At 65.1% G+C, this 9,759-nt stretch overlaps 2 protein-coding genes across 2 annotated transcripts; both read right to left on the bottom strand.

Moving 5' to 3' along the window:
• Nucleotides 1-1,937: 1,937 nt before the first annotated feature.
• LOC309407814 (uncharacterized protein) lies at nucleotides 1,938-4,036 on the bottom strand (the record flags this gene model as incomplete). Its single annotated transcript, XM_082003458.1, has 2 exons — nucleotides 1,938-3,625; nucleotides 3,754-4,036. 2 exons carry the CDS (start codon nucleotides 4,034-4,036, stop codon nucleotides 1,938-1,940), a joined length of 1,971 nt encoding a protein of 656 aa, XP_081859584.1.
• Nucleotides 4,037-7,202: 3,166 nt separating this feature from the next.
• On the bottom strand, nucleotides 7,203-8,931 carry LOC309408112 (uncharacterized protein; the record flags this gene model as incomplete). The annotated part of the gene is given in 6 exon segments (XM_082003852.1): nucleotides 7,203-7,777; nucleotides 7,780-7,882; nucleotides 7,884-8,138; nucleotides 8,140-8,501; nucleotides 8,504-8,549; nucleotides 8,551-8,931. Coding segments are annotated over 6 exon segments (1,722 nt in total).
• Nucleotides 8,932-9,759: the final 828 nt, after the last annotated feature.

Raw genomic sequence — 9,759 nt, 5'->3', positions numbered from 1 at the left:
TAAAAGTATCCAGCTGTTTCCTTCCTCAGGAATTGGCTTATGTAGCTAAAGGTGCTGCTCTGAAGCCATTTGTTTCAGCTTATAACAGGGATAACACCTGCAGCCAGACAGATATGCGGGCACTCGGGCTCTGGGCTCGGCCCCACAGCTCCACACCTTGCCGGCCGTAGGGCTGGGGCCGAATGTTGTGCTCCCCTCCACCCTGGCACAAGCCAAAGACCCTCCCGCAGTGACACCCAGGGCTCCTGGCCAGTGCAGGGCATCTTGCGAGAAGAAACACCCTGTTTGATGCAAAGACTTAAAATAACAAGGCACCCATCGCTTCCCAATGGATAATTGCACTAATTGCATTTAAACATTTCTTCTTCAGTTTTCACCTGCTCTTATTAAGGCTCAGCTTGTGCTTGCTGGGCTTCATTACACCTTTCCTGGCAAATTTAAAAACACTCAAACTACTGCACATTTTCAACAGTCTTACCCCCTTCCAACATCAGTGCCACATGCACCAGGTCCCCGCTCGGTGACAGGCTGCTCCAGAGGCTGCAGGGTGACTGGAGCCAGGGTGCACAGCGGGACAGAGCTCACAGCAGGAGTGACACCAGGCTCCCTCGGCCACGGCACGGCAGCTGTGCCAGGGTTTGGGGAGCTGCAGCCAGCCGCAGGACCCTGCTCCAGGCTTGGAGGTGGCCACGTCAGCACCACCTGGGAGATGGCTGCGGCACGGTGGCAGTCCCCTGTGCGGGAGAGGCGGCAGGGTGTGTGCTGGGCCACGTCTTGGGGTGCAGCATTGCCCACCTGCCTCCCGGGAGCATGGGGCCCGCGGCCCAGAGCCCGCTGCCGGGACGGCTCGGGCCAACGCGACGCAGAGCCTCTGGCTGGGCAGCAGCGGGGAAGGGGCTGGCAGAGCCGCACAGCCCGGCAGCAAACCCAGCGCAGCCCCAAGCACCGACCCAGCTGCCCTGTCGCTGGGGCTGGCTCAGAGGAGGGTGGGCAGGCGCATTCAGGGCTCTCCCAGCTCTGCCCGGCCCGGGACAGCCCGGGGCCGGCGGCCGCAAGGTGGTGCAGCCCCGCCGCGCCGCCAGCCCTCGCTGCGGCCCCGCTGCAGCCGCGGGAAGGGCTCTGCTGGGCGCGCGTGCACCCACGAACACACACGCACACGCGTGCATGCACTCACACGCACCTGCATGCACGCACACTGGCTCTCTTAGGGGAGCACCCACCTTACCTGCCGTCCCCCAGGTGGGCAGCGCTGCTGGGGCTTTGCGCCCCATCTCCATGGGTCCCCGAGCCTCTCTGGGGCAGACTGTGGGGCTGGGGGCAAGCCCTGCCAGGGTGGGTGGGGGACCTGCCGGTGCACAGCCCTGGGCTGGAGCCCCCTCTGCAGCCAGGCAGCCCGTGCCCCTCGCTGGGCGGTCGGCAGCACTCGCCCACCTCTCCCTTGGACACCCCAGACCAAACCCGTGCCCAGGGGCTGAGTGCCAGGCTGGGTCTCTGCGCTGCCATGGGTGCAGGGCAGAAGGTGGGGCTGGAGATCTGCAGCGGGCAGAGATGAGCGTTCCAGAGAGCGGCACCTACTCACCGCCATGCACCTGCACGCATGCCACACCATGCACAGCCCCAGCCAAGTCCCCATCGGACCACAGCAACCTTCACTGCTTCCCCCAGGTACACAGGCAGAGGGGGTGGAACAGAGTGTTTCCTCTCTCTGCCATGGGAACTGGCTGCACAGAAATAATATATACATTTTAATTATATTTGAAATACACAGGAAATACATAGCTGGGAGAATAAATACCACCAGGTCAGCTCTTGTGGAGAGCTCGGTGATGGCTGGTGACCACGGTAGGGGCAGCGGAGCGAGTCAAGGTGCTGTTACCCACACTGGTTCAGAGGTTGCCAGTGCTGGAGCAGAGCAGAAACAGGCTCCTGCCTGAGCTCTAGGGTGCAGTGGGGAGAGCTGGCGACGTGGCCTCGTCCCCGCTCTGCGCTGTGATAAGGACGCTGACCTGCAGCGTGCCACAGTGGGAGCGCAGCACCCAGGTGCCCTGGTATGCCGGCCCCGCCGCCTGCCCAGGACGAGGAAGAGGAGGGAGGCGAAGGCTGAGCTGCTGGCAGCTTGTGGCATCGCAGGCCACACTTACGGTGCTCTCAGGGTTGCTGTAGGTGCACTGCCCTGGAGCATCCTCCGCCGGCACCCCATCCCAGCCCTCCTCCGGGGGGATGCCAGGCGCTCCCGGGCACTCCAGTTGCCCCTGGGGGACTTCCAGCAGGGCCCGTCCCCGGAGGGCAGCTGGGCTGGCGCAGGAGGCTTGCACATGTGTGAGGGGCTCAGCGAAGCTCTGCAGCCAGCCCAGGAGGTAGGCGAGGTGGCAGTCACAGGCCCAGGGGTTGTCGACCAGCCCCACACGTGCCAGCTCCTCGTTGGCATCGAAGAGCCCCGGGGGCAGGCGCGCCAGGCGGTTGTGGTCCAGCGCCAGGGCCGTGAGGAGGGGCAGCCCAGCCAGCAGCCCAGCCGGCAGGCTGGAGAGGTTGTTGTGGCTCAGCTGCAGCACCGCCAGCCCCGCCAGCCCCTGGAAAACCCTGTCTGGGAGGTGGGTCATGGCGTTGTGCGAGAGCATCAGGGTCTGCAGTGCCGACAGGTTGGCAAAGAGCCCCTGTGGCAGCATCTCCAGCCGGTTGCGAGCCAGCGAGAGGTGGATGAGGCGAGGGGTGCTGGTGAAGAGGGCAGCGGGCAGGGTGGCTAGGCGGTTGCCCTCCAGGTTAAGGACTGTGAGGTTGGGGAGACTGGCAAAGATGTCAGGGGCCAGGCTGCCCAGGGCGTTGTGCTGCAGCTGCAGCCGCCGCAGCTCCCCCAGCCCGGCGAAGGCGCTGGCCGGCAGCTCCTCCAGCCGGTTACCATCCAGGTGGAGCTCGGCCAGCTGGCCCAGTGCCCCAAAAGTGCCGGGGGGCACCTTTGCCAGCAGGTTGTTGCTGAGCTTGAGGAGGTGGAGGGCGGTGAGGGGGGCCAGCAGCCCAGCCGGCAGCCGGACCAGGGCATTCTGTGAGAGGTCCAGGGTCTGGAGGCGCCGGAGCGGGCGGAAGATGCCGGGGGGCAGTGCCTCGATCTTGTTCCCCGGCAAGCGCAGGTCCTGCAGGTGGCAGGCGGCCATGAAAAGCCCCGGCTGCAGGGAGTGGATGGCGTTGGCACCCAGGGAGAGCTTCCTGAGGCTGGGCAGGCCCACCAGCACCCCTGGGCTGACTGCCTGCAAGGGGTTGCCTGACACCTCCAGCTCAGTGAGACTTGGCAGCCCCTGAAAGGCACCAGCCTCCAGCTCCTGGATGTCATTGTTGAGGAAGACCAGCTTGGTGAGGGTGGTGCTGGAGCCCAGGGCCCCGCTGCGGATGCTGCTCAGTGCTGTCTCCACAAAGAAGAGCTGAGTGGCATTCCCTGGCAGGCCCGCCGGGATCTCCCGCATCTTCTCCTCTGAGCAGAAGACTTTGGAGGTGTCGTAGCACTGGCAGGTGGGGGGGCAGGGCAGGGACAGCCCCCCAACCAGCAAGGACCCCAGCCCCAGCAGCATGTAAATGACCAGCCTGCACTGGAGAAGGAGCCAAGCCTCATCCCCTGCCTTGGCGAGGCAGAAATCTGCACCCACAGGCAAGCGCTGCTGGGGAAGCGGCTTTTGCAGCCAGAAATGCAGCGGGAGCAACCTCTGGGGCACTGGAGCGCATGCAGCTGCCCTGGCCATGGGGCAGCCCTCCAGTCCCGGGTACCCGCACCATCCCAGCGCTCCCCTCGCAGGAACGGGGAGCATTTCCCTCCCAAATCTCTCCCTGCCGGCCCCGTGCGGCAGGTCAGGGCTCTTCCCCTGCGCCCCAGCCCCACTTCAGCCTGCTGTGTGACAACCAGGGTGGTGCCACCCTCGCCAAAGGTCCCCACAACCTGCAGAGCAGCAGCCGAGGTGGGACCCGTGAGGTTCTCGGGGGAGCCTGTGGCCTCACACAACGTCTCCACGGGCACAAAGCCAGTCTCTGGGTGGGGGAGCATGCGAAGCATGGGGATGTGCTGCACACACTGGGTGATGGGGACAACGCTGCAGGGCTGCCCTGCGCTCAGTGACAAAAGGCGTGGGCTCCACCGGTTGCATTTCTAGTTGCCCATCAAGTACTTCTTTCTCTGCAAGCAACCAGAGCAGCATCAAACCTGCCTGAGGGATGTTCAGCTTGACCACACGCCTGTTCCCAGCCCACAGGAGGCACTTTTTGAGGCAGGCCTCCAGACTTCTGCCAGTTCCTCCCTGCTTGGGATACATGCCAATGCTGCCGCGTGATGGGGGATGCTGCCTGCCCCACAGCAATGCCCAGCAGCAGTCACCCCACACAAGTGGGGCTATCCTGGACTTACGCTGGCACTCGAGAGCTGTGTCGGTCTTGGCTTTTCCTTTCCACCATCTCACTTGTTTTCACCAGAGCCAACAGCAGCTCCCACCCATCCCAGGCCCCCCAAACCACCCGCGTGGCGTGGCCACTACTTACCAAATGTGGCATCGTGGAGACTGCCACCAAGCCTGCGGCAGGTTCGCAGGGACGCTGCTCACCGAGATGGGACAATATTTTCTGGGGCGGATGGGAAGCCGGCTGACAAGCTGTTCCTGCTGGGGCGGAGCTGCCCCTCGCTGCTTATCAGCAACAACAAGCCGTGTCCTTGGAGCGCTTCGAAAAATAACCTGACCCCAGAGGGCCTGGAGGTGAGGCCAGAGGCAGCTGCCAGCGAGCATCCTGGCAGGCAAGCGGGGTCCCGGCCCGGACGTCCACTGGCCCGGGGATGGTGGCAGGCTGCTGCTGTCATGGGTGGCACCAGTCCTACACCAAAGTTAGCACACCTGCTTCCAGCAGCCCCCCGAGAGACCCCCTGGACTTATTAAATCTCACTGGAAAATGGTGCTAGCAAACGTCTTTTGCATGAGAGAGGGGGACCAGGCACAGCTTAGCAAGGCAAAGCAATGCCACAGGGAGGGGATCACCTTGGGACCATCATACTGAGATGCACCAGGTGTTTTGCAGCCCATGACGTGCAACCAGGTGGTGGTGGGATGGCCACAGGGACCCATGGATGAGCTGGACTCCCTGGGAGCTTGTGATCTGCCCGGGGGAGCAGCCCGGCTGCCTTGCTGGTGCTGGAATGGGCTGGGGTGGCAGCAGCCATAGAGGCAGCCCGAGGGCAGGAGGAGGGACACTTACGTGCTTTCAGCCAGAGTGATGGAGCAGACAGTGACGCATGGAGAAACTCAGCTGACACAAGCCAGCGGCAGCCAGCTCTGACAGGAGCCAGGCGATCTCCCCACCACCCCGGGGTGGCACTGAGTAAACTCCCCAGGGAGTGGACTGCAAGTGTCTCCATTGAGAAGCTTGCTGAGGTCTCAGCTCCCTCTCCAAAAGCCATCCCATTGCTCCTGGATGGCTGGGCCCTCCTTGGTCCCTCACCCCAGGTTGGAGCCCAGGGACCAGCATAGGCTCCGCAACGACAGCCCACTAACCCTCTCCCAGCCCCACCAGCCTGTATGGGCTTTTCCTCAACACAAAAAAAAAGTCTTAGGAGTGGAAATCAAGCACAGCTCCTGTCCCTGCTGGATCATTCCTTGGCTACACACCATGGAGGCGCCAATAAACAGCTCTCGGCACTGGGGGTGGACAACTGCACTTTAATGGAGAGGTCACAGAGCAGCACCCAACAGCCCCACGGCACAGTCCATGTCTCCCACTGCCGTGCAAGTCCCAGCCCAGAAGAGCAACCCGTCATGTGTGTAAGCGTGGGGCTGCTTGTGCCAGCGCTGGCTCCTGGGGTGCTGTGAGCAGCCAGCACTGTGGGGCACACACCAAGTGTGACCCTCGTCCCACGGCAGCGATCCCCAGGCAGCTTGGCCCCGCCACACCGCGCGCAGAGAGCTGGAGCCCTCCCTGGCCGTGCCGCAGCTGGAGGAGGCAGGGTGGCTGCTGGATGCAGGTGCTGCGGGGGGACGGCGCAGCACCCACCTGCAAATTGCAGAGCAGCCAGCGCTTGCTGAGGGCTGCGAGCAGGCAGCAGGACCGGGCACATACAGGAGGACACATGAGGGAGGAAGAGGAAGAGGAAGGAGGAAGAGGAAGAGGCTTTGCCAGGCAAAGCAGGGCCACACTAGCTGGTGGAGGATGCATGAGGGTATTGCGGCAGCGAGCAGCAGGGATGGGGTGCGGCAGGAGCAGCCCCAGCACGCTCCAGCAGCCCCGGGGCACAAGCACAGGAGCCTCGCCCAGCCCCTGGGCAGACACTTCACACCCGTTGACTCGCCCCTATAACTGCCCCACAGCAGGGGCCGGTGCAAGCCCCCCAGCCACCCGTGGGGTCGGGGGCAGGGTGCTGCAGGCAGGGGCTTGGCCACAGGAGGGTTAGCTCCAGCGCGCAGCGAGGGCTCAGGGGCTGCCGCTGCACCCCAGGCCAGCGCCCTGCCCAGCGGCTCTCCTGGCAGGAGATGCACGAGGGCGGGGGGAGCAGGAGGCTGCTCGGAGCACGGGACGGTGCTGGCTGTGCCCCGGCCTGCCCTGCCTGCGGGCAGGGAGGGCGGCGTGGACGCGGCCGAGTCACGCAGGGTGTGCCGCCCCAGCCGCAGCACAAGGCCCAGGCAGCCCGGCCTGGCGGCGATCCCCGCCCGGATGCCGGCGAGCTACAAAGCAGCACGAGGACGTGCAGCTCTGGGGGGCGAAGGCTCCGGGCCCTGTGTGAGGGCCAGTACCTGCCTGCCGGCCGGGGCAGAGGCTGAAGGCATGGCGGGCAGGGAAGATGGGGAAGAGGGGCTGGGGTGGGCAGCGGGCAGTGCAAGGGCAGGCAGCACTGGAGGGCACGATGGAAGGTGAAGGATGGGAAGTCCTGTTGTTTGGGGTAAGCACCATCATGGCCAGGCTGTGGCTTCCAGATCGAGGGGTCCCTGTCAGCACCCTGCACCCCAGCTGCTGTCCCCGGGCAGGGAATGAGCACAGAGGCTGCACTGGAGGCAGGAGGGGCTGGGGACAGAGGGCAGCCGTGGGAGGTCACAGGAGAGCAGGGACAGGGGACACGCAGCACGCGGGGTGATGCTGGCCCGTCCTGATCAGCAGGGACAGCTGATGCAGAGCCTCTGTCGTGTCCCTTGGCCCCATGGGGAGGGGATGCCCCGCCAGCACTGCTCCCCCCAGGGTCTGCCGGGCGCTCAGGCTTCGTTGGGCGCCTTCATCCTCATGAGCACAACGTGGCTCTTCTTCCTACAGCCATAGACCACCAGCGCCACCAGAGCAGCGAGCAGGGCCACACACACCAGCACGATGACCGCCACCACCACCCCGCTCTGCATGCGCGTCAGCCCCCACCGCCCCCTCTCCTCTTCCTCCTCCTCCTTCTCCTCCTCACGTGGTGAGACCGGCAGCCCCATGGGGGGCTCCGTCCAGGCACCCTCTGGCAACGCCGCCTCGGAGGGGCGAGCAGGGAGCTGGGTGCTGGGATGGGGGGAGGCAGTGGGGGGCCGGGGGGCACGGAGCTGGTCCCGCGGCAGCCCGGCGATGGGGGTGCCCCGCAGGGCGGGGGGCTGAGCACAGAGGGGGGGTGTCTCGCCCACCTTGTGGGGGTTGTCCTCCAGCCAGCCCCGCAGCGGCAGGATGCCCTCGTCACAGCGCCAGGAGTTGTTGTGCAGCTTCACCTCTCGCAGGGTGGCCAGGGGGGAGAAGATGCCAGCGGGCAGATACTCCAGGGCGTTGGCGTGCAGCTGCAGGTGCCGCAGCCCCGGGGTGGCCCAAAGAGGCCCCGCGGCAGTGCCTGCAGCTGGTTGTGGTGCAGGGAGATGTTCTGCAGCTTGGGCAGCCCCTCCAGTGCTTGGGCGTCCAGGCGGCGCAGGGTTGTTGGAGTGCAGCGACAGCTCCAGCAGCTCCCCCAAACCCCGGAAAGCCCCTGGCGCCACGGAGCGCAGCCGGTTCTTGCTGAGGACCAGGAGCTGCAGCTGGGTGAGGTTGCCAAAGACGGCGGCAGGGAGGGTGGAAAGCTCATTCTCATAGAGCCACAGCTCCCGCAGGTCAGGCATGGGCCCGAAGGCGCTGGGGGAGATGTCCCGCAGGCGGTTGACGTGCAGGGTGATCTTGGCAAGGGCGTGCAGGGGGCAGGAAGATGCCGCTCGGCAGTGTGGCGAGGAGGTTGTTGGACAGGTAGAGCTTCTGCAGGTTCCCGTTGTGCACAAAGAGCTCTGGGGACAGCGTCTCCAGCTGGTTCTGGTGCAGCCCCAGCTCCTGCAGCTCCGGCAGCCCATCGAAGGCGCCTGCCGGGATCTGCCGGAGCCGGTTCTCATAGAGCCGCAGCACCTGCAGCCGCGCCAGCCGCTCGAAGGCCCGGGGCGGCAGGCGGTCAATGTTGTTCCTGGCCAGGTTGAGCTTGGTGAGGCTGGTGAGCTGGTCAAACACTCCTTCCTTCAGCTCCTGCAGGTTGTTCCCGTGCAGCTGCAGCTCCTTGAGGTTGCTCAGGTGGCAAAGTGGGAAGGCTCAACCTGGAGGATCTGGTTGCTAGAGAGAAGCAGCGGACTCCAGCTTGTCCAGCGGCTCAAAGACCTGCACAGGGAGCTCCTGCAGCTTGTTGCTGGCCAGGCTGAGGTAGCGCAGGTCAGGCAGGTGCTGGAAGGCCCCGGGGCTGATGCGCGACAGGTTGTTCTTCTCGATGCGCAGCCCAATCAGCAGGGAGGCGTTGCCGAAGGACGCGTCGCCCAGCTCAGTGATGCGCGTGTTGATGATCTGGAGGGTCATGGCATTCGCAGGGATGGGGCTGGGGACCTCAGTGATGCCAGCACCGGAGCATTCCACCTGGGCGGTGCGGACACACTGGCACTGCTCCGGGCACTGGCCGCCAGCCAGCTGGATGCCCACCAGCAGCAGCAGCCACTGCCACCAGCCTCCCCTCTCCATTGGGCCTGCAGCAAAAACATAGGAGGGGGCTCAGCCCCTGCAATGTCCCAGCCCCCCAGAGCCACTGCCGGGGATGGGTGCTGCTTTCGCCCTGGATAGGGCCACTGAGGCCCCCAGCATGGCAGTGAGGCAGAGGAGGGCAGGCAAGGAAGGCTGGGGGCAGGCAGGGCTGGGCACTGCCCAGGCAGCAGTGCAGAGCAGGACAGAGCCGGGGGCCGTGGCGCCTGGCTGCCATACCACAGCTATTAGTGGCATCCCTGGCATCCCCCTCGCTCGGCTCCTCCAGCAGCCAGGAGCGTGGTGGTTTCCTGTTTTGCAGCGCATACGGCGAGCTGCATCAGTGAACAGCCGAGATCTTCACTGGAGCTGGCCCATGGCACCCACAGCCGAGCGGGTCCTGGGGATGCTGTGTGGGGGCAGGAAGAAAGATGTCCCCCTATCAGCACCCTCCTGGCTCTGCCTGGCAGCAAGGGCTCTGAGCCCCTGTTGCGGAGCCAAGAGCAGCACCGGCACCCGCTGCCCAGGTGTGCTTTAGCTCCGGATCCTGCAGGAGCCCAGGTCAGCCGGGCCCTCTGCCAGCTCCCAGCCCAGGCTGGTAAGGGGGTGGCCCTGTCTGCACCCCATCCCCAGCAGAAGGTCTCAGCCTTGACCACTTTTGGCCATGAGAGCGCAGTGTCTGGTGCAGGTACCCATGTGCAGGGTGATCCCAGGGGTAGTGCCTGGGGGAGCCCTGGGGGGAGTGAGGGCTTTACGCCAGGTCCTCCATCACTCCACAAGTACAGCCACCACGGCCACCCTCTCCTCCCTTCTCTGGTCTGGGAACTTTCC

Source organism: Phaethon aethereus (genome assembly GCF_964289735.1).
Source record: "Phaethon aethereus genome assembly, chromosome: 9".
NCBI lineage: Eukaryota > Metazoa > Chordata > Aves > Phaethontiformes > Phaethontidae > Phaethon > Phaethon aethereus.
The sequence above is the reverse complement of the archived record's forward strand: the minus strand, read 5'-3'. Positions and strand labels throughout refer to the sequence as shown.